The sequence below is a fragment of the Cupressus sempervirens genome, chromosome 3 (assembly GCF_028749045.1).
Source record: "Cupressus sempervirens isolate cs-2001-9-10 chromosome 3, ASM2874904v1, whole genome shotgun sequence".
In the NCBI taxonomy this organism is placed as follows: Eukaryota; Viridiplantae; Streptophyta; class Pinopsida; order Cupressales; family Cupressaceae; genus Cupressus; species Cupressus sempervirens.
In genome coordinates, this window is record NC_143120.1 from 307819135 (window position 1) to 307844151 (window position 25017).

General features: G+C 35.5%; 1 protein-coding gene across 1 annotated transcript; it reads left to right on the top strand.

The window, feature by feature from the left end:
• Positions 1 to 6628: 6628 nt before the first annotated feature.
• Positions 6629 to 9793, top strand: LOC149566207 (uncharacterized). The gene is made up of 2 exons (XM_089817359.1): positions 6629 to 6910; positions 9207 to 9793. The coding sequence occupies exons 1-2, from the start codon at positions 6748 to 6750 to the stop codon at positions 9500 to 9502; spliced, it is 459 nt and encodes a 152-aa protein (XP_089673485.1). The 5' UTR covers positions 6629 to 6747; the 3' UTR covers positions 9503 to 9793.
• Positions 9794 to 25017: the final 15224 nt, after the last annotated feature.

The window sequence follows — 25017 nt, forward strand, 5'->3', positions numbered from 1 at the left end:
TTGGGAGGAACTGCACACTTAATTGTGTTTTATGATGGATGGATGTATCATGTATGTTGTTGGTTTCATTTATTTCATTTTACTTTGTATCATGGATCTGAGGAGGATGATGTATTTCTATTTCTTCATATGTATATTCTTTTAAGCCTTTCATACCCTATGACATGTATAGTGGATGATTGAGCATTCCGAATTTAATTTTCCAAGAGGCATTCAAAACAAAATGTATATTATTTAAATGGACATTGGACTTTTAATTATTCTTTCATGTGATGTGGTAGTTGTTAGACTTAGAATTAATTAAATTTAAATGTGACTCAACATCTTGCGATCCTTAAGGAATGTAACCTTTTATGTATGCTTTTAGTTTATTGTATGTTATTGCTTCTACTACTATGTGTTTGATGTGCATGTTATTCTTTCTTACTTCAAAAAAAAAAAAACTTTAGGTTAATTCTTTTGGATCCCTTGGCGAGGCGTTACATCTAGTATTAGAGCTCAAGTTTCTACATTGGGAGCTCTAGGTATATTGGAATGCCACTAGTTGTTAACTAGTTGAACAAGAACAAAAAAATTTTAAACTATTATGTGTATCTCTTTCAAACTAAAACTTGTACTAGTTTACCTAAAATAGAACTTAAAACTTTTAATTGTATATTTTTCATACTTCAACACTTAGGCTTCAAAACTGAAATTATGTGTAAACCTAAGAATAGACAAACTGAAGATTAAAAACTTATTCTAAAAACATGTACCTTTTATCTATGCTTTAAGATAGTATGCCTTTGTTTATCTTTGTGAGCATTATGTTGTTCTTGGTTAGAGTGTTTAGGGGATCTATTTAGTATGTATTAAAAGGATGAATGTTGGATCAATATGGTTTTCGATTTATTACTAAACCAGAATCATATTGCCCTAAGTGTGTTGTAGTGTTCTAAGTGGAGTCATATCCTCCTACAGGGGGAAAGGGTCCAATGGGACCCACACAGTGAGTCCTTTAGTGTTTTCATTCTTGTAGGCTTTCAGGAGTAAGCCTAAGTCTAGGGGGGTGGATGTAGTGCCTACCCATAGTTTGCATTTATGTTATCATTGTCAAACCATTTTAGGCTAGTTTATGCTTGTTGATTAGTAGCACTATCTTTTAGATTATCAGATATTGTTTCAGATTCAATTTATTATATGATGAGATTACTTGGTACTTTATATTTCATGTATGCATGATGATTATTCAATGATTTTAGTTATTGATGATGATTAGTTAGATGGATTATTATGTGTCTTCTTGTGGATACTTACCCCATACTACATGTGTATGGTGTACGTGTTTGTTTTATTTATGTATGGCATTTCTGATGTGGTTAAGGAAGGAAGTCATAATCACCTGTTAGTCAGGATCTACACGATGCACCACTTCTTGTCATTGCCTATTTAGCTTAGAATATTGTGTTTTTACATGCGTAGATTTTATGCAGGTTGTAGGTACCAAGTATTGACTCCCCTAAATTGCCAAGATGAGCATACCCTATTGCATTATCTCAATGGTAAGAGAGGGGAGATAAATTGTTGAGTCCAAATCCTAAACCTCTAAGCCATTTGTCCTAATTGAAAATTAGGATAAGTAATATGAGTCGAGTACCTTCTGAATGCGTCGAATGATGTTAGTTTGTGATTATAACCCTTTAGTTTGATTTTGTATGTGTTTTTCTTTGATGGGTTTTTGTATGTTGTTTTATGAGTCTTTGGTGAATTTTCTATTAATTAAGTTTAATTAAAAGATTAAATTAATTATTTAATTTAATGATAAATTATTATGATATTTTAATATTTAATTAATTAGAAAATTAATTAAATAAAAAGAATTAAAATTGGAGATAAAAGTTATAAGAATAAATTTAAAACGTGATAATATTTATTTAATTTAATAATAATATATTTAGAGTTTATTTTTAAATAAATGCTAAATAATATTATTATTTAAGTTAATAAATATTTTATCAATTAAGTTTCTAAAATGAATTGAAGAATGAAAAGATATTAATTTATAAAAAGATTTAAGTTCACATGATGTATGTATGAGTTGAAAATATAAGAAATTAATTAAAAAGATAAAACATGAGAACTTAATAAATATATTTTGTTAAAGTGCACATGAGATTTAAAAGTTAATAAATTAATTGAAAACAAAGTCAAGTAGAAATTAAATAAAGTAATTTAATAATTCATTTGATGTGCATGGAAAAGATTAAGAAAAGATAAAAGAAAGATTAATAAAAGTTAATTTGGAGTTGAGTCTTGTGAGCAAGGAGTCCTCTTAGGTGAATGCACAATAAGTGCCCCGATTCGAGGAGAGAACTCCTTATCCCCAATTGAAGGTTCATTTTTCAAGGGAGACAAATTTGGAAGCAAAATTTGGAGAGGAAAATTTGAAAAAAATTTAAAGAGAAGTTCTTGGATGGAAGCAAATTCTCTCGCAAATCTTTTGGACATTGCGATTTTAGCATCAGAATCTAGGTAGATTCTTACGTTTTAAATGGCATAGTTAGTAACATTATTTAAATAAATTATATCTTCTTCGTGACTGTGAATTTGATTGTTTGTATTTCATTGCAACAAATCTTTCAATCTTGTAATTTACAGTTCAGGTATGCATGTTGCTTTCATCTAGTTATGGGAGATTAAATATCATTGTAATCCTCCCTTAATAGAATCAAAAATTTGGAAATTAAATTGGGATTTGGATTTGAATTAAAATGGAATTGAGAAATTAAATATGCGTAGGGTTGTATAAAAAGAAAATTAATCCAAGAGGGTTTTGAAATTTAAAAAGAAAATTTGATTGGTTGCTCGAATTTTCTTTATTAGGTTAATGTTGAAAACAATTATACATACATACATACATACATACATACATACATACATACATACATACATACATACATATATATATATATATATATATACACATACACATACACATACACATACACATACACATACACATACACATATATAAAGAGAGAGTTTTATATATTTATAAATCTTTTAACATAAATTAATTTATTAAAAAACATTATAAAAAATTTTATTTTAAAAATATATAATTTATTAAGGGTGGGCAGGGGCCACCACTCAACCCACCCCCCTTTGTCCCCCTTACCTTATATATATTAGCAGTAGCCACCTGCTACTGCAGGGACTACGTCAGCCTTACTAACTGCAAGCCTTGCGTCAGTAGGGCTACCTTTTTCAAAAGGTCGATAGCCAAATGGGCGTCGATTTTTATGTGTTGGAAATTTTGATTTTAATTAAAAAACAATTCAAATTAAATTGTAATCATAATTTGTTAATATTATTTTTAATATTATAAAATTTTAATAATAAGCTTTATTTAATAATATATTTATTAATTAATATTAATATATGTTATTTAATATTATTTAATATGTATCAAATATTAATAAGTTTAATTTATAAAATATTAATGAGTTATTATTAGTAATAATTTAAATTATGTTTAAATAAATTATTAATAATTTAATTAAGTGATTCAAATTATGATAATACTTAATCAAGTCTTAATTGAGTTATTATTATAATAATTTGGGATCGTAAATGGTGAATTATATGCTTTATTAATTAATTTATTTAAATGTGAATTAATTAAGATTAATTAAGAAAGGAAGTTGTTAATTTAAGTTTTAAAATTATTAAATTATTATAATATTGATTTGATAATTTCAAGATTAATTTATTTGAAAATCAAAGAGCATTATTTTAATAATTTAAATAAATATAATTTACCCTTGGGATATTTTGGGAAAATTGATCTAATGTATAATGGGGCTAGTTCTATTTTTTTGGTTCAAATAAATAAATGGGTTAACTTGTAGATTAAATTGAGAATCTTATACACTTGAAAACATACTTTGAAAATGGAAACTAAAACCTTATATTCAACTTAACTATGTGATTTCAAAACAATTCTAAACTATTAGAATATTTTTCCTTCTATGTGATGTCTATGTTTGGGTTTTGGGTGGTCCTAGAATGATGAGTAGTTTAGGATGTTTACCAGAGGCTTGGGAGTTGTGTGATTGTAATGGTATGATGTTTGATCTCGATCTTTTTTAAATCCAACTATGGTAATGCGATGGCATGCTCTATGATGTGTGTGAATTATTGATTATTATTACTTTTTAGTTTCCTTGTGTGAAGTTGAGGTGTATGTATATGAGATACCTGACTTAACCATTTTTGAGTCATCAATTAGTTATATTTGATTTACTTTCCAATCACTTTGAGAGGACTGAGGTGTTTTGAATGATTTGTTCTTGATGATGTCATGTTGTGACATGTTTGACTTGATAATTTTGGAGTCTTCGATCAGTATTATTTTGGGATGCTTTTCGGTTGTTCGTTGAGAACCGATGGATCTTGTGATTTATCTTTGATGCTTTTCAGTTGCTCATTGAGAACTATTGTGATTATTGTGATTATCTTTTGGTGTTTTCCAATTGCTTGTAGAGAACTGATGTGAATATTGTGAATTATCTTTTGATATTTTCTAGTTGCTTGTATAGGACTAAGGTGGTTTTATATGATTCTTTGATTTGTGATTTTATGAGCTTAGGGTAGGTTATCTATATGCAGTGTGAAGAAGTGGCTTACAATGGGGGATGGGGGCCCTAAGTGGCTTTGGGGATAACCCATTGTAAGTTGTATTAATAAGTGAAAATATTGCAATAAACAAGAATAAAATGAACCTAATAAGAGTCTTTGTATGTTCTTTCCCATGCCTCAAGTGCTAGTACAGACTAGGATGGGAGTAGAGAGAATGTTTGGCTACGACCTTGCATTCTGTAGTATGCCTTGTCAGTATGAGAGGATATTAGTGGCCACAGTGGGATCAATAGGGAGCTAGGAGTCCTAGGGGACTGCTCGGGTAACTTCGAGCATGATTTATGGTATGACACTTTCCCACTTACATAGTAGGTTTCCTACATGTCTTGTGTGCCTCTAGGTCTAGATGTCAATCTATTTTGGAACCTTTGAGTTAGTATTCTTTTAAGATTTCCTAGACTTAGAGAGTATTGTGTTATGTGATTTGATATCATGTTTGGGACTTGAGACTATCTCTTCAGCGTGGTGGGAGTGGGCCATTTAGGTTCCACGCGGTCGGGTGGTAGTGCTTTTTACTCTTAACATTGAGATCCGTCTGTAGTCACCGTGGCTGGAGCTTCTTGAGATGCTTGTTTATCATGTTTAGATGATGTTATTTACTGATGCATTTCCTTATATTGATGATCAGCATGTGATAGATGGTGTTATCTACTTTGTAGGATCATCTTATGCTTTATTCTAGCATGTTAGATTTCTTCGTGCATATGTTATAGCATGTAGTGATGTCCCTATCACAATAGTACTAATCATCTAATCGGTGGCTTGGGATGTTACGTGTGGGGGATGGCTAGAGTCCACGATGGTCTTATGATGATATTGATGGTTGGGAGGAACCGTGCACTTAGTTAGTTGTGTTTTATGATGGATGGATGTATCATGTATGTTGTTGGTTTCATTTATTTCATTGTACTTTGTATCATGGATCCAAGGAGGAGGATGTATTTCTATTTATTCATATGTATATTCTTTTAAACCTTTCATACCCTGTGACATGTACAGTGGATGATTGAGCATTCTAAATTTAATTTGCCAAAAGTCATTCAAAACAAATGTATATTATTTAAATGGACATTGGACTTTCAATTATTCTTTCGTGTGGATGTGGTAGTTGTTAGACTTAGAATTAATTAAATTTAAATATGACTCAACATATTGGAATCCTTAAGGAATGTAACCTGTTATGTATGCTTTTAGTTGATTGTATGTTATTTGTTCCGCCACTATGTGTTTGATGTGCATGTTATTCTTTCTTACTTCAAAAAAAACATGTTTGGCAAACTTAGTAAAACTTTAGGTTAATTCTTTTGGATCCCTTGGCGGGGCATTACACGAATCCTATCACTCTTAGCTATTTTTGACAAAATTTGGATCCCAATCCTTTCTGCAGTCTTTCCCATATTATTTGCTGAATTGGCCCTTGAATTGATCTGCTTCGCGTTTGATCGCTCTAGATCATTCTGCTCGTCTAGAATCGAAAATGGATTTGTTGTTATTACAACGAATTCAACCTTTGCATGATGATTATTTTTGAAAGGGAATACACCAGTGTCATTTTCTCCTTGTGTTATCTCCTTCTGTCTAGGGTTTCTTGGTTTCAAATTAGATACACATGAATCAATAAATAAAAATATATCAAATTATCTCAAAAGTACATGTGAAATGAAGATTTTGTTGTTGTGAGTTAATAATGGTCAAATTGTTTTGTGAGATCACAACACATTAGGCTAAGTCATCTCCCAACAACACAAAATTTATAGGCAAACTCGAGATTCGCATCTAAACTTATCCAAAGTTTAACTGACAACGTATTTCCCAAGAAACGTCGGCGGGTCCCTGTCACGCGGCGCGACAAAAAGTGTAAACCGTGCCACGTCATTGCTACGTGTCGAAATAATAAGCCGGTCATCGACACGACCAGGGGTTATAACTATACCGCTTCCCATCTTTACTCTCTCTGCAACATTGTCGCCATTAAAGAGGTTCAAACGACTTAGAGTTTAAGCAATATTTTTTTCTGCAGAAAAGAGTAAAGTCGATTTTTACTAACAAAGGAGAAGGAAAGAAAAGATGAAAGGCAACGGAGTTACTAAGCGTCCGCATAGGGGGCGAAGGAATTTTCTGAAAGCTCTAAGAAATTATTTAATGTCGGATTCATATATGTATGGCGCCCTAATTAACCCCAGCAGTTGTAGGGACTCTTCAGACGCTGCTGCCTTCACCAGGACACAAGGTACTTCCGTACATCCTTTGCCATAATTTCTTCTCAATTTTCTGCTGGAGTTGTCTTTTAATCTGGAAGAGTCGAGGGTTTTCTCTTTTATAATTATCAAAATCCCATCTTTTCTTAAATATTTGGATAAAGGAGATCTAGTTACCAATTCGGTGCATGGCTTTTGCCGTGATCTAAAGAATGTCCTTTTGAAATGTTCTTCAATTAAGTGGGATGGTTGCAAGAACTTATTTTTAATTGGTAAATAGCACACCAGGCAGAAGTGTAAGTGTTTTTCAATTATTATATTAAGAATGGAGTTTTAAAGTTTTGGTAAATGGCACCACAAGCTGAACTTAAGTATTTGTAAGGTTTTCTTAATTGATAAATACCATTGATAAGTAGGAGATGATTTCCACAGCTAGTCAAATTGTGATATGAATATCAGGATTTAACTGTGTGATTTTGAGTCAAACTCGATGACCCATGTTTCATGAGTAGTGATTCAACATGAATCCATCTCTCATGAGAATAAATGGAACACTTAGCACTCATCGGATCTAGGTGATGCTCACTAGCTGTGGAAATCATCTCCTACTTATCAATTGATGAGCTTAAGGGGCTTTCTAATGAATGGTTCATAAGGCACAACACTTGGTGAAGGTTTTGCAAATGGGGTTGCAAGCTTTGGGTTTAACTGTGGAGGAAACTCCGTAGTTAAGCGCGCTCAGGCTGGAGTAGTACCGGGATGGGTGACCTCCCGGGAAGTCCCGGTGCTTCACCCCTGTGAGCATCACCTGGATCCAATGAGTGCTAAGTGTTCCATTTATTCTCATGAGAGATGGATTCATGTTGAATCACTACTCATGAAACATGGGTCATCGAGTTTGACTCAAAATCACACAGTTAAATCCTGATAAATACCATGTCAAGATTTCGAAATATTTTTTTTTCCTCCTTACCACGACAAAGTTTACAATTTTCAAATATGATAAGCGGTTAACAAGCTAAAGTTGAAATGTTAGATACGTTTAAATTTCGGGGTTAATTACAGATTTTTCCTGGAAATGATAAATTGCTTGATGGGCCAAAAGTTGAAATGTCTTTCGATTTCTAGGGTTTTTTCAAGGAATTTTTGTTCACATTGAAAAATAACGTGATAGTAGTTTTCCTTATTGATTTTGTAGCAACATAGGCTGCAATGTACAGGAATTGTTAAAAAAATGGTCATAAAAACATGATATAAAGCTGTTCCTCCGAATCATTCTTTTTTTCGGTTTACTCTGTTTTAACAATCTTTTGCACTGTATATAGGCCGCACCCTATTAACTCCTCTAATTTCTATACTAGTAGTATATGTTTGGCCCTACTCTGCAGGGTTATGAACTGAGCACTACATGGTCCAATTGCCAAAGACTGAAATTTGATGAAACCCTTTGGTAGAAACATCAAAAGAGATTGTCTCTATATGTTTCTTTTGTTGTAGGGAATATGTATTCCTATTCAATTGGCGCACGCCAAATGGAAAATAGAAAACATATTCCTAATTTACTATCCCAATTCTAAACAGACCTTCCTATATGTTAGCTCTTCTTGGAGGATTACAATGAGCTCACTCAGGTCACTCAGATTGTTAGAATCCTTCTGTAGGTCATGCTAAACTTTACTTGGATATCAAAGGAAAATATAGAATTGTAGTTTCCTTACGAAAAAAAAAAACATATATGAAAGGAAGATGTAGAATCTTAGGGTATATCCTTATAGATTGAAATATGGAACGAATATGAATTTGATCACTTCACTCAATGCTATATTACTTCATTTTCACTTGTAGGGATGGGGCCTAGTTGCATAAGACTTTCTACCCCATACCAATTAAATTTAGGAGATTGTCACCAAATACAGAGTCTGAATATTACTTCTTGAAGCTGATCTCGATGCATGTAATCACTTGCCAGGGGGCCTCTGCCTACATTTCAATCCTTACCTCTACATTAACAAATTCGTATTTCCATGCTTATTGGATAGTTTCTTTTCATTTCCATAAATTAATCCTTCTCGGTGGATTCTTCGTTAATAGAATTTGATTTCTGCTATTGTTTTTTGTTTTAAATTATTAGTAATATTCCATTTTTCCTGATCTTCATTTATTTGAATTTCAATCTTTGCATATCCCAAACTTGTAAATTACATATTCTCTGAATAGTATATGAAATAGTGGATTTCTTTTCTTTTTTTCATTTTCCAATTAAATTTTGTAGCTTTATAAGTCTTGGCAGCATGTGACATCTAACATTATGCCGTTTTTAACTTGCAGGAGCTTTTTGGCAAACAAAAAGTAGTGTTACTTTATCAGCTGTAAAGTTCCACAAGTCATTGAAACCATCGGCAAGTAATCATTCAAACGAGACTGGTATTCCTACTTCTCATGAAGATTTTGATGCAAATTGTAGGGATATTCCTATAGAAAATGCTGATAAGGTGAAGCATGTTATTGATGATTCTGCATCTCCATCAACAATAGATCACGTCGATCAAACTAGTAAACCAACCGCAGTCCCTAAAAGACCTCTTGAAAATGTTAAGAGAAGTTCCCGGAAGAAATTGGGTTAAGATTTGTTTCCTCTGGTTCTCTGGTGTCCTAGCCGGTACATCAAATATTGGAGAAGTGTAATGTAAGATAGATCTTGATAATTGTTTACATTATGGGATGTGATTTTCTATTGTATTATGTCCAAAAAGTGTCTCCCATATCTGGGAGATAATAAATTTGTGGAGGAAAGGTTGCGATATGCCTCTTTTAAAAATGCCTTTGAAAACTTGCTATTGTATGTTAACACTCAATAAATTCAGTTTTCAAAAAGTAATATAAGCTTAAGAATGGGACCTATGCTTCAATTGTTATTAGAATTTAGCAGCCTGTTTGGGAGTTTGTTTGCCCTTCTGTTTATTTCTAGCGAAATTGGGACAGACAGACATTAAGATGTAGAGGAGGGTAACAATGCTACTCTAACTTCTACTAACCAGCCCACTAGGAGGGTATTTTTTCCTTTTAGATGACATAGAAATATAGTTGGCGTTATTTGTTATTTGTTCTATGTTGGTTCTTTGAACTGTCATAACAAAAAATTTGGATAAGGGGAACTGTTATAATGTATTATATCTAGATTTGCATGGATTATATCGAGAATTGCACATATATTTATGTGCTTGTGGATGAATTAGATGGATTATATATAGAATTGCGTGCACACACACAGATGTATATGTTAATTATTGTTAGTTGGACAGCTGTTATTTTTGACCCGGAAATAGCAGCACTATTTATGGGTAGCTTGGACAGCTGTTCGTCTTTATCTATGAATAGCGGTTGTATTTATGGGTGGTTTGGACAGCTGTTTGTCCACTTGCCAAAAATTAGTAAATGGTTATTATTTACTAATTTTAGTGATTCCTTTTGGACACTTTGCAAACAATTCTATTATTGGCTGTCGAGTTGTCTTAATCTCAGCCGTTGGTTAGATTTAATCTCGGTCGTTGGTTTACCGACAGGAGTAGTATAGAAAGGGGTCATTGGGTCATTTGGATGTGAAGCTTTTGGAGAAGCAGTTTTCAGTGTTAGCAAACAGTCTTGCAGTGTTAGCAAGGGCGCAGTGTTAGCGCAGGGATAGAAGCTTTCGTGAAGCAGTAGTGTTAGCAAGGGCATAGGAAGAAGCTTTGGAGAAGCAATTTGCAGTGTTAGCAAACAGTCTTGCAGTGTTAGCAAGGGCATAGGAAGAAGCTTTGGAGAAGCAGTTTGCAGTGTTAGCAAACAGTCTTGCAGTGTTAGCAAGAGCGCAGTGTTAGCGCAGGGATAGCAGTGGGGAATATCAGCGGGAGAAATTAGGAGGTTGTCGGAGTTCTGCCAGTGTGAGGCAAGGAATTGTGTATCTCTTGATTTGTTGAAGTTTAATATAATTCCTCATCTGTAGAACTGGTTTTCCCTTAGGGGTTTTTCCAGGGACAATTTGTCCGAAAATATTGTGTTGATTCTGTTGCGCATTTCTTTCCATATTTTAAGTGAAGTTGCAGTTGTGTTATTTTTCGATATTAGCTGAGAATTTGTTTTCAGCAGTTTAATAATCGTTTACGATAGGAGATTAATAATCAGTGATTGCAATAGTTTGATTTTTCACATGGTATCAGAGCATTGTTAAGGGTAGAAGAGTTTTGCCCTAGGAAAGAAATTTTGATCTCTTTAGATTTATTATTGCTTTAAACCCTTGAGATGGCTTCAGCTGGTTTGAGAGATCAGGATAGATTGGATGGTGTCTCAAATTTTGGTGTCTGGAAGGCCAGAATTTCTTTATTGTTGGAAGAGAATGGTATCAAGGATTATGCTACCAGTGGTGTACCTATACCAACGGATGCAACACAGCTTGCAGCATATAAGAAGGACGATGCCAAAGCGAGGAGGATTATCCTTGATGGTGTCAAGGATCATATTGTTCCACATATCTCGGAGCTAGATATAGCAAAGAAGATGTGGGACGTCATTCTAAATCTGTACCAGAATGCTACCACTAACAGGAAGTTGATTCTCAGAGAGAAGCTAAAGAATACCCGGATGAATCAGGGAGAAGACGTCATAAGTTACCTCACCAGGCTCAGACTTGTCAAGGATGAGTTAGCAGCTGTTGGAGATAGCCCTAGTGATGATGAGCTAGTGAGAATAGCCCTAAATGGGTTTACTAAACAATGGAGTTTCTTTGTTCAAGTTGTCAGTGGACGAGATACTTTACCGAGTTGGGATCAACTATGGACTGATTTCACTCAGGAGGAGTTTAGAGTAAGTCTTGTCAATGGGGCCAACAAGAGTCAAAAAAAATGAGGTGGAACAAGAGAACGTTGCCCTAGCGGGTAAAGGGAAAGCAAAGAAGGGATCTAGCAAATGATCAAATTCACAAAGTGAAAAGATGAAGGATTTAGGACTTATGCACTACTTTCTAGGCATGGAAGTGTGGCAGACAGATGGGGAGATTTTCCTTGGTCAAGGGAAATATTGCATTGAAATCTTGAAGAAATTCGGGATGGAGGATTGCAAAGCCATGTCTACACCCATGATCACGAATTGGAGGAAGGTAGATACATCTAAGGAGAAAAATGTAGATCCCACTTTATATAGACAGTTGATTGGTTCGCTTATGTATTTGGTCAACACTAGACCAGATATAGCATTTGCAGTAAACTCTCTTAGTCAGTTCATGGTTGAACCAAAGAGAATGCATTGGATAGCGGCTAAGCATGTGCTACATTACTTGTGTGGTACAGTCGAGTATGGGATCAGATATGTTCGAGGTGAAGGTATCAGGTTGATAGGCTATACTGACGCAGATTGGGCAGGAAGTACAACAGACAAAAGGAGCACTTTAGGGTGTTGTTTCAGCTTGGGATCAGGAGTTGTATCTTGGTTCAGCAGGAAGCAGAAGTCTGCGGCTCTAAGTTCAGTAGAAGCAGAATACATAGCAGCTAGCATGGCGACATGTGAAGCTATATGGCTTTGGAAGTTGTTAGTAGCCTTGTTTGGTCAGAAGATTGAGACTACTGTTATACATTGTGACAATCAGAGTTGCATCAAGTTGTCTGAAAATCCAGTGTTTCATGATAGGTCTAAACATATAGATATCAGATATCACTTCATCAGAGATTGTGTACAAAGGGGAGTTGTTCGACTACAATACATACCTATAGATGAGCAGGTAGCAGACATTCTGACGAAGGCTTTGGGAAAGGCCAAATTTATCTTCTTCAGAGATAAGATGGGTGTCATGCAGAACAGCTTCCTCGCTAAGAGGGAGTGTTAATTATTGTTAGTTGGACAGCTGTTATTTCTAACCCGGAAATAGCAGCACTATTTATGGGTAGCTTGGACAGCTGTTCGTCCTTATCTTTGAATAGCGGTTGTATTTATGGGTGGTTTGGACAGCTGTTTGTCCACTTGCCAAAAATTAGTAAATGGTTATTATTTACTAATTTTAGTGATTCCTTTTGGACACTTTGCAACCAATTCTATTATTGGCTGTCGAGTTGTCTTAATCTCAGCCGTTGGTTAGATTTAATCTCGGTCGTTGGTTTACCGACAGGAGTAGTATAGAAAGGGGTCATTGGGTCATTTGGATGTGAAGCTTTTGGAGAAGCAGTTTGCAGTGTTAGCAAACAGTCTTGCAGTGTTAGCAAGGGCGCAGTGTTAGCGCAGGGATAGAAGCTTTCGTGAAGCAGTTTGCAGTGTTAGCAAGGGCACAGGAAGAAGCTTTGTAGAAGCAGTTTGCAGTGTTAGCAAACAGTCTTGCAGTGTTAGCAAGGGCACAGGAAGAAGCTTTGGAGAAGCAGTTTGCAGTGTTAGCAAACAGTCTTGCAGTGTTAGCAAGAGCGCAGTGTTAGCGCAGGGATAGCAGTGGGGAATATCAGCGGGAGAAATTAGGAGGTTGTCGGAGTTCTGCCAGTGTGAGGCAATGAATTTTTTATCTCTTGATTTGCTGAAGTTTAATATAATTCCTCATCTGTAGAACTGGTTTTCCCTTAGGGGTTTTTCCAGGGACAATTTGTCCGAAAATATTGTGTTGATTCTGTTGCGCATTTCTTTCCATATTTTAAGTGAAGTTGCAATTGTGTTATTTTTCGATATTAGCTGAGAATTTGTTTTCAGCAGTTTAATAATCGTTTACGATAGGAGATTAATAATCAGTGACTGCAATAGTTTGATTTTTCACGGTATATTTATTTGCATATTTGTGGAATATGGTATGAGAGTAACAATCTCTGTCTATGCTACGATTAATCAAGAATTTTTTGTGTATGTAATCAGATTAATAATTCTTCTTTATGTCTCTAATTTCTAAGGGTCCGTTTGCCAACCGGAATACAAGTGGAATAGGCATATGTATATTCTTAAAATTTTGAATTCTCTGGCACCAAATCGGAATTGGTCTGTTTGGCAACCGGAATACAAGTGGAATAAGCATATGTATATTCTTAAAATTTTGAATTCTCTGGCACCAAATCGGAATTGGAATATAATAAAATTGGAATACAGGAATAGGAATAAAATTGGAATATGTATTTCAATTCTGGCGTAAAAATGAGGATTTTTCATTCCACTTAAATAGGTGGAATTGGAATACGTATTCCTATTCCTATTTTTTTAATTTTAGAAAATATAATTTTTTGAGTCTGTGTATTTTGCATTAAATTCTGAGTGAACCAAACAAAAATAACCCCATTTTCTATTCAAGAATAAGTATTCTAGATAGGTATTCCTATTCCAAATTTTATATTCCTGTAGCCAAACAGACCCTAAGAGTCTTCTGTATATCTTTCTAAGAGAAAATTACAACATATTCAATTTTACGGAAGTAATTACGCCGAGAGGCGTTCTATCCAATCACAGCACAAGAATATGCCAAAAAAAATTCTCCGTCAATAAAAAAAAATTGGGAGCAGTTACAAACTTCCAAATTAAATATTAAAAAAGAATTCCCGAAATAATAGCTGGCCGAAATAGGAAGCTAAATGGAGGCCGAAATAATAAGGCCCGAAAAAGTAGGACCGAAAAAATAGGGCCCGAAAAAATAGAGGCGAAATAATTTCAATATGATTTTTTTTTTGTTAAATATAATTTTGCATGCACATTCATGCTTTATTTTTGTGGGGAGTGGGGGAATTTGAAACAAATTCACGAAATGTAAAGAGACGTCTGTTGGGGGATATGAGGAGCCTCTCAGAAGTTATAAAACCAAGGCATTTCATTTCATTTTCATTTTATGTTTTTGCAAGAAGGAAGAGGTGGAGGTTATTGGAAGATTAGATTGGAGTTTTTGAATAGGAGTAGATTGAAGTTTTGGAGTAACATTTTTGCAGATGAGATTTCTATTTTTTATTTACATTTTCATTTAGATTTAGATGTAGATGTAAATTGAAATTCAAAATTAGTTATAATATTCTACTTTGATTTAGATTTCAATTTTAATTAATTTCATTTAAATTTAGAATTATGTTCATAACTATTTAGGCTTGCATTTAATAGTTTAGTCTTGCATGTTTGATTTAGATTTAGATTTGTATTCAAAATCTATTTGATTTATATATTTTATAATACTTTTCATTGTTAATGGTGCTTGATGGGAGTGTTTTAGGGGTGTCTTCTTTTCTATTTCTGAAATATTTTGGTCCAATATGTACTTTACTTACCAGATCTATCCATTTTCTTCTGATTCATGCATGGAGCTTCCTGACGCTATTAGTGCATTCCTGGGATTGAATGGGAATGGATTAAAGGTAAACGACTGACTCTGGATCTAGATATGCATTTGGAATTGGCTCTGCTGCGGCTCCAATTTATAGGTTCCTTCCTGCTACCTATTCTTTCGGTGGTTTAATCTAGTTAAGTGCAGATTGAGAGGTTCTGGCTCATTCCCACCAGTTTGTAATTTTTTCACGATGTCTAGTGTGTGGCATTCTGATGGGATTCTTCATTGGAAAATGGTGTAGATAATTATGTTAATGCTGAACGACTTGTCCAATGTGATAATTGCTCTGTAGTGCCTACCCTCATTCACATCTTTTCTAGACTTATTATCAGACTATGATGGACTAGTTTTATGTTGATGAATTAATGGTATTGATTTGAGACTATCAGACATTATATTATGGATTCAAAGATTATGTGATGAGATCATTTAGACTTTACATTTCAAGTATACATGATGATCATTCTATTGTTTTCAGCTATGGTTGATGATTAGTTGATGGTTATTATCTCATGTGTTTTATTATGGATACTTACCCCATACTTGCATGTGTATGGTGTGCGTGTTTTCTTATTGTATGACATTCCTGATGTGGTTAAGGAAGGGAATCGTAGTCACCTGCTTAGTCAGGATCTACACGATGCACCACTTTCTGCCATTGTCTGTTTAGCTTAGCATTATATATTGTATGTACATGCATAGTTTTTTTTCAGGTTGCAGGTACCGGGTATCGACTTCCCTGAATTGCCAGGATGAGCGTACCCTATTACACTATCTCAATGATAAGAGAAGGGAGATAAATTCTCAAGTCCAAATCCCAAACCCTTAAGCCAATTGTCCTAGTGAGGTAGGACAAGTATCTGGATATTTTACCCACCGAATGTGTCAGATGACATGATTCCTGATTTTTAATCCTTTAGACTGATTTTGAGTGATTTGCTCTATGATGGGTTTTCATATTTTATCTTGGAGGTCTATGGTGAATTTTCTATTAATTAAGTCTTAATAAATAGATTAATTAATAAATTAATTATTTGAGGAAATTAATATAAAATATCATGTTATTTGATATTTTGATTATAATTAATTAAATGTGAATTATTGAGGAAAAATGAATTAAATAAAAGAAAATTAGAAAATTAAAATTAATAATAATTATAAAATAATAATAAAAGTAATAAATAAATAAAATAATAAAAGTTACAAAAATTAAAATGAAAGTTAAAAAAATTAAAATGGAAGTTATAAATATTTAAAAAGAAATTATATAAAAAGTAAATTGGAGTTATAAGCTTGCATGGGAATTAACGCACTTTTATATTTCTCATGTGTCAACAACACGGGGGTTAGTGCATCAATTAAGCACATGGTGTCTACAATCCTATGGCTCATCTTGAAGGTTGGAAAAGACCCATGCTTAGTTGGTGACACCTTCCAGCTATTTCTAGAAGCATTCTAGATGTTTCCTAAAAGCTCTTTATATTCAAACATTCTTAGAAGCTTAGACAAAGCGTTGGGAGTGCAATTGGAGCATTGGAGGACTCAAGAATTCTGAAGAAGGGAGGAGCTTGCTCTGCGGATTTTCTGAGGAAGACCGATTTAGCATTAGAATCTGGGTAGATTCTTGTAATTTTATTTATGCTATTTCCGCATCACGCATTCCCTGTCTTCTTCGTGTCTTCCATATGTCTTCTGAGAAGTTTCATATTTTTATACATTCTCAATATGGGTAGATTAATTTATTTGAGAATTTTATATGCATAGATATAAAAGATCACGGGGCTAGGGTTTTAATTTATAGCCAAATCCATTAGAAAATTAATTGAATGAATCTATAATGCAAATATTTTAAAATTCTTAAATTGTAGATATAATCTGTGTGAAAAAAAAAAAACATACATGTTTATGTATTCAGATCTGCATACATACATATATATATATATATATATATATATATATATATATATATATATATATATATATATATATATATATATATATATATATATATATGTATACATATACGTATACATATACATGTATGTATACATATGTATATATATATGTATATATATATATTTATATATATGTATATGTATATATTTATTATGAATCTAATACAAAATTCGAATATATATATATATATATACATTCACACACACACACACACACACACACACACACACACACACACACACACACACACACACACACACACACACACACACACACACACCGAATGAGCGATTGATAAATCGCAAAGGGGAAAACTTAATAAACCGCATCGTGATTTATATCGCGTGGTTACATTGTTAAAAAATGAATATATTAAAATGTCGTGGGCACGATTTGTACCCCGTGCCTACGGAAGGCAGAGCCCTGCCGTCACAGGTCTGCGACGACAGGGGTACTACGTACCCGCTGTCGGCGCAGTGCCTACGACCGCAGGTACTGCATACCGCAGCAAGGGTGGGGGGGATAACTAATAATATTGTTATGTATAAACGTTTGAAGCAAACGTTATACGAAATCGATTCTCATATGATATATGGTGTAAATTGAAAATTGTTAATTCGATTTTATGAAACGTAATAACTATTTATATATTTAAATATGTATGTATGTATATATATATTCAAATGTGTGTGTGTGTGTGTGTGTGTGTGTGTGTGTGTGTGTGTGTGTGTAATATGTAAATATGTTATTAATAAATTTAAGTTATTATTATTTGATAAAAGATTTATATTGAAGGTTTATTTTCATAATGGTGACTCTTTAATAATATTCAACTAATTAAGATTTAATTGTTTTAAATTATTAAATAAATAGTCGATAGTATGGTGGGGAATGTATCAAATAGATATTATAATTGGAAAGTGGATTTCTAGTTCTTTTAAGGGAAACTTTTATTTATCCAAAACAATACATGTGTTCCTCTATTCATTCTTCAAACTTGGAAACATAAACTGAGATCTCTACATTTAAATTCAAGTTGTAAATTTGACAAAACCAAAACATGTGTTTGCATTGTGTATTCTTTATGCTATTGTTTTGAGTTTTGGGTTGACTAGTGTTGACCAGTATAGGACGTCTACCAGAGGCTTGGGGGTTATGTGTTTGTGATGTCATGATGATGTTTTAATCTCGATCTTTATAAACTCAACCATGGTTATGTGATGGAATGCTCTATGTATTGTTTGTAATTATTGATTGTTATAGTTGAGATTGTTATGTATGAGATACTTGACTTAACCATTATTTTTGGTCATCGATCAGTTAACCTTGGTTATTTTCTAGTCCCCATGATGAGACTATGATGTGGATTTATTCTTGATGATGTTATGATGTGACATGTTTGACTCAACCATTTTTTGAGTCTTCGATCAGTATGATTGAGATATATATTTTGGTTATTGAGAACCATTGGATACTTTGATTATCAGTGATACTTCAATTGCCAATAGAGAGCTGTTGTGTTCATGATTTTATATGGATGTTTGCTCATGGAGATTTGATGCTTTTATGCATATTTGATGATTTTATGGATTATCTTTTGTGATTTTGAGATTTATGAGTCCATGAGCATTAGGGTAGGATATCTGCATGTAGTGACAGGAAGTGGCTTGCAATGGGGGCCAGGGCCTTAAGAGGCTGCCAGGGTAACTCATTGTAAGTTTGATTAATAAGTGATAACATTCACACCTAATACTAACTGAATGAACCTAAAAAGATAAGTGTTTTGTTCTCGCCTATGCCTTGAGTGCTTGTACAGGCTAGGATGGGAGTAGTGAGACGCATGGTTGCGACCTTGCATTTCGTAGTATGCCTCGTCAGTATGAGAGCATACTAGTGGTTGCATGAAATCAGTATGGACCAGTGGAGTTTAGCTAACTGCTAGGGTAACTTGTACGTGATAATTGTGATGACACTTTCCCGCTTGCATAGTAGGTTCCTATATGTCATTGTGTGCCTTTGGGATTAGATGTCGGATTTTGTGTTGGAACGTTTGAGTTAGTATACTTTTAGGATTCCTGGACTTATAGAGATTTGTGCTATGTGATTTTTGATAGCCTGTTTGTGACTTGAGATTATCTCCTTAGCACGGTGGGAGTGGACCACTTAGGTACCACGCGGTCGGGTGGTAGTGTATTTTTCACTCTTATCATTTTGAGATTCATTGAGACATCGTGGCTAAAGCGTCCTTCATGATGGTACATATGTATCCTTTTCATTGATGATTAGCATATGTTAGATGATGTTATCTTATGCTTCCATTTGCATGTTAGATTACTTTCTACATATGATGTTGTATATATTAGGAGTGACATTCCTATTATGTTAGTACCGATGATCTCTTCGGTAGTTTGGGATGTTACGCATGGAGGGATGGCTAGGATCCACGATGGTCTAATGATGCTATTAACGGTTGGGAGGAACCGTGCACTTAGTTTATTATGTTTGATCTTTATGATGGATGTATATGACTTCTATAATGATATAACATGTATATCATGTGTTTATCTCTACTTTGATGTATCGTAGATTAGAATAGGATGATGTACCTTATTCTATGTATGTATATTCTTTTGAGCTTGTCATACCTTGTGACATGTATAGTGGATGATTGAGCATTTTGAAATGCAATGTATAAGCATTGGACTTATCTTTATTGTTTCATATGGATGTTGTTCTAGACGGATTCATGTATGTAATTCAACGTTAAGGGATCTTTAAAGAATGTAATCTGTTATGTATGTTATGTTTACTTTCAGATGGACATTTCTATTGCTTCCATTATTGTGCATAAGTTATACGTGGTATTTACTTTCATGAAAGAAAAAAAATGCTACCAAACTTAGTGAAATTCTAGGTTAATTCTTTGGATCCCTTGGCGGGGCATTACATTTGGTATCAGAGCCCAAGTTTCTACATTGGGAGCTCTGGGTATTTTGGAGCAACTAGAACTTTGAACTATTAAGTGTATCTTTTCGAACTTGAACTAGGTGAACTGAAATAGAACTCGAACTATTATATGAATATTTTTCATATTTCAACACTTAGTTTCAAAACTGGAAATTTTACTTAAACCTAAACATAGAACTAAACTTAGTACCTTGTACTATTGTAGGATGGTATCTGGGACAAGGTCTTCTGTTAGAGGCTGTCGTAGAGGCCGAGGTAGAGGTCATGTTCATGGCAGAGCTATCAGTGTCCATGAGTTTTCCCATGAGGGATCGGCTCATGTAGAGAGCAGAGAAGAGCACTCTAGTAGGCAGCAGGAAGAGAGCCATAAAGAGGACCAAGCTGAGTCTGAAGAGGTTGGTTTGAGGTAGATGATGCAGACTATTCTAGAATGTCTACCTCCTGTTCAAGAATAGCTCAAAGTGCACCAGATAGAACAAGAGCATAGACCCAGATCTAGAAGTCCTCAGAAGGATCATCAGAGGTCCATTGTGTCCACTCAGATGAAGGATCTTTCAAGATCCAAGGTTAAGCCTTTCAATGGGCAAGGTTCTGGTTATGTGGCCGAGCAGTGGCTTATTTCTCTTGACAAGATTTTTGCCATACAGGAGTTCGACAGCAATGTTAAGGCAAGATTTGCGATCACTAATCTAGAAAATTTTGGGGCCACTTGGTGGACGATAGAGGAGAAGAAGTTGGGAATCGATATGAGCAGTGTTACATGAGAGTTATTCTTAGAGAGTTTCCATGAACGATTCCTACCAGAGGAATGGAAACAGCAAAGGGTTGATGAATTTCATAATCTCAGACAGTACACTTTGTCAGTGACCGAGTATGAGTGTAAGTTTTATGAGCTCATGTCTTTTTCATGGTTCAGTGAAAATTCAGCTCAGTTGACACAACATTTTATTAGGGGTTTGACTAACCATATTATTGGGGGAGTTAAGGTGTTTGAGCCAAAAACCCTCAAGCATGCAGTACATTGAGCTATCCTTGTAGAGAAAAGTGTCAACCTTGGTCAAGGTGGTTTTGTAGGAGCGCCAACAGCATTAGGATCTAAAAGCAACTACAATTCAAGTGGTAACAAGAAGTTTTCTTTCTCTAAGGGGAAACAGTATCAGCAATAGTCTCAGTAGACACAGCAACAGAAGGGCTCAAATTCTCAAGCTCAAGGCGGTGGCAAAGGTTCTAACCCCAAGAACAACCACAATGCTCAACGCAATAAACAGAATCAGTCCAATCAGCCAGCTCACAGTAGCCAGTCTTTTGTGAGCAGGAACAATCGTCAGCAATCAAATGTACCTCCTATGGGAAGAGGTTCTAGCAGAAATACGAAATGTTTTTCATGTGGTCAGATTGGACATTATGCAGCTCAGTGTCCTCAGCGAGCACCTCAGTTTTTAGGACCTAGACCTACCGTTTCAGAGCCTACAATTGGTGATGCAGGTAGAGCTCATAGAGTCTTTGCAACAGTTGATCAGCGTCGGGCAGATCATTAGGGAACAGTGGTTGAGACCATAGGTGCTATTAGAGGTATATCTATTTTAGTATTGTTTGATTCAGGAGCTATAGATTCATTTATTTCACCATCTATAGTTTCTAAGTGTAAGTTGGATGCGGTGAAGCAAGATTGTGGTTGGCAAGTGGAACTAGCCTCAGGCATTAAGGTCTCCACATATTTTGTAGTTCATAAGTGTGGGCTTAGTTTAGGAAGCTTCGATATGGCAGTGGATCTTCGAGTCATACCCCTTGGTTCCTATGATGTGGTTCTAGGCATGGACTAGCTTGGATCTCATAGAGCTAGTATAGATTGTAGGAAGAAGATTATTATGTGCCAAGATGACCAAGGGAATGATGTGCAGATAGTTGGGATACCGAGGCCTATATCTCTGCGGATGATTTCTGCTACGCAATTGAAGTGAAGTTTCCGTAAGGGATGTCAGATATTTTCTATTATGGTAAATGATCTTGATGAGGAAGATCCCATGAGGAAGACTTTGGATCACCCGATTTTGCAGGAGTACGCAGACGTATTTCCAAGTGAGGTTCCAAGCATGCCTCCAAAGAGGGACATTGACTTTAGTATTGATCTTATTCCTAGAGCGGAGCCTATCTCTAAAGCTCCTTAATGCATGATGACACAGGAATCAGGTGAGCTACGTCTTCAGTTAGAGGAACTTCTAGCCAAAGGGACCATTTGACCTAGTGTATCACCATGGGGAGTTCCAGTGCTCTTTGTGAAGAAGAAAGATAGTTCTTTGCGCCTTTGTATTGACTACAGACAATTGAATAAGGTGACTATTAAGAATAGGTATCCTCTACCTAGGATTGATGACTTATTTGATTAGATCAAGGGAGATACAGTATTCTCCAAGATTGATCTTAAGTCAGGATACTACCAGCGTCGCATTAAGGAAGTAGATATTCACAAGACTACTTTTCGAACTCGCTATGGGCATTATGAGTTCACAGTGGTACCTTTGGGGTTGACTAATGCTCCATCGGTTTTCATGAGTTTGATGAATGGTGTGTTCCAATCTTATTTGGACAGGTTTGTACTCATGTTTCTTGATGACATATTGATATATTCTAAGACTCAGAAGGAGCATGAGGAACAGATGGGGTTGGTTTTGCAGTGTTTGAGGGACAATCAGCTTTATGCCAATGCAGCTAAGTGTGAATTCTTCAAATCAGAGATTCAGTATTTAGGGCATGTTATTTCAGGTGATGGTATTTCGGTGGATCCTACAAAGATTCAGGCGATAATAGATTGGCCTACACCGACTAATGTGTCATAAACTCATAGCTTCATGGGTTTAGCCGGTTATTATCGTAGATTTGTCCAAAACTTCTCTAGGATAGCACATCTTATCACTTCTCTTCAGAGGAAAGGAAAGAAGGATTTATGGACAGAAATATGTGAGGAAGCTTTCCAGAAGCTCAAGGAGCTTTTGACCAGTGCACCGATTCTAGCCGTACCTGATCCAGAAGGTGATTTCATGGTATGTACAGATGCTTCGCTTGAAGGGATTGGGGCAGTGTTGATGCAGAATGGATGGGTGATTGTGTATGAATCACGCAAGCTCAAGGATCATGAGTTAAATTATCCTATGCATGATCTTGAGTTAACAGCAGTAGTTCATGCTTTGACTAGATGGAGACATTTCTTGTTGGGGTACAGATTTGAGCTACATAGCGATCATCGTAGTCTTTAGTACATTTTTACTCAACCTAATTTGAATGTTCGCCAGAGGTGATAGATGGAGTTTCTATGCGAGTATGATTTTGAGGTTAAGTACATTCAGGGCAAGAAGAATGTGGTGGTGGATGCTTTGAGTCGTAGGAGACATGTGGTATCATTGATGACCCTTAGCGTGGATTTGAGGAGTCAGATTCTTCAAGCACTTCCTAAGGATTCCTGGTATCAAGAAGTGTGTAGAGAGATTGATTCAGGAAGATCTCTGGAAGGTAAGTTTGCAGGTTACGTTTGAGAGTCAGATGGTCTTTTGAGATATTTGGGGAGGATTTATGTGCCATTTTTGGATGAGCTTCGCACCTTGATACTAGCAGAAGCCCATCGTACACCTTACTCAGCACATATAGGTGTCAAGAAGATGCATGCTGATTTGAAACGTTTGTTCTTTTGGTCTGGGATGAAGCGAGATATTGCGGATTTTGTGGCTAGGTGCCTTGAGTGTCAGAGAGTTAAGGCAAAATATCAGCACCCAGCTGAACTTTTGTAGCCTAATCTCATTCCTTCTTGGAAGTGGGATATCATCTCCATGGATTTCATTGTAGGATTACCTATGACTATTCGGCGCCATGATGCTATCATGGTCACCGTTGATCGATTGACTAAGGTGGCACATTTTTCACCGATTAGATCTTCCTACACAACAGCTTCTGTAGCTAATATCTTCACGCGTGACATTGTGAGATTACATGGTATTCCTAGAAAGATCATTTCTGATAGGGATCCTATATTCACATCTGCATTTTGGACATCACTGCAGCATGAGCTTGGAGCGCAGTTAAACTTTAGTTTGACATATCATCCAAAGACTGATGGTCAGACAGAGAGGGTGAATCAGGTTTTGGAGGATATGCTACGGATGTATGTAATGGATAGGCAGACACATTGGGAGGATTATCTCTACCTGGTGGAGTTTGCTTACAACAACGGGTATCATAGTTCTATTGGCATGGCAAGATTTCAAGCATTATATGGACGTCCTTGTCATACACCATTTAGTTGGGATAGTCTTGAGGATCGCATCCTATTGGATCCTGAGATGCTTCGTGATATGGAGCAACAGGTAGTGCGTATCCGCGAGCACTTGACTACGGCACATGATAGACAGAAGAAGTATGCCGATGCTCATAAGACTGATAAGCAGTTTTCCGTGGGTGATAAAGTTTTCTTGAGAGTGCGACCACGAAAGAGTCTGATCCAATACGAAAAGGGTTCTAAGCTAGCACCTCGCTTTGTGGGACCATTCGAGATTCTAGAGAGGATTGGCCCGGTTGCTTACTCCCTTGCTCTACCGCCCAGCCTATCTCGCATTCATGATGTTTTCCATGTTTTAGTACTTCGACAGTATATTCTTGATATTGTACATGTTCTTGATTGGAATGCATTGCAGGTAGAGGATGCGCAACTGGCTTTGGAGCCGATTCGTATTCTGGAGCAGCGGGAGTTGACCCTCAGGGGTCGAACCATCGAGCAGGTAAGGGTCCAATGGGACCCTACTGATGATTTTTTAGCTACTTGGGAGGATGTAGCTAGACTGAGGGAGTTATATCCCTACTTGTTTGTAGGCTTCTAGGAGTAAGCCTAACCCAAGGGGGGGTGGATGTAGTGCCTACCCTCATTCACATCTT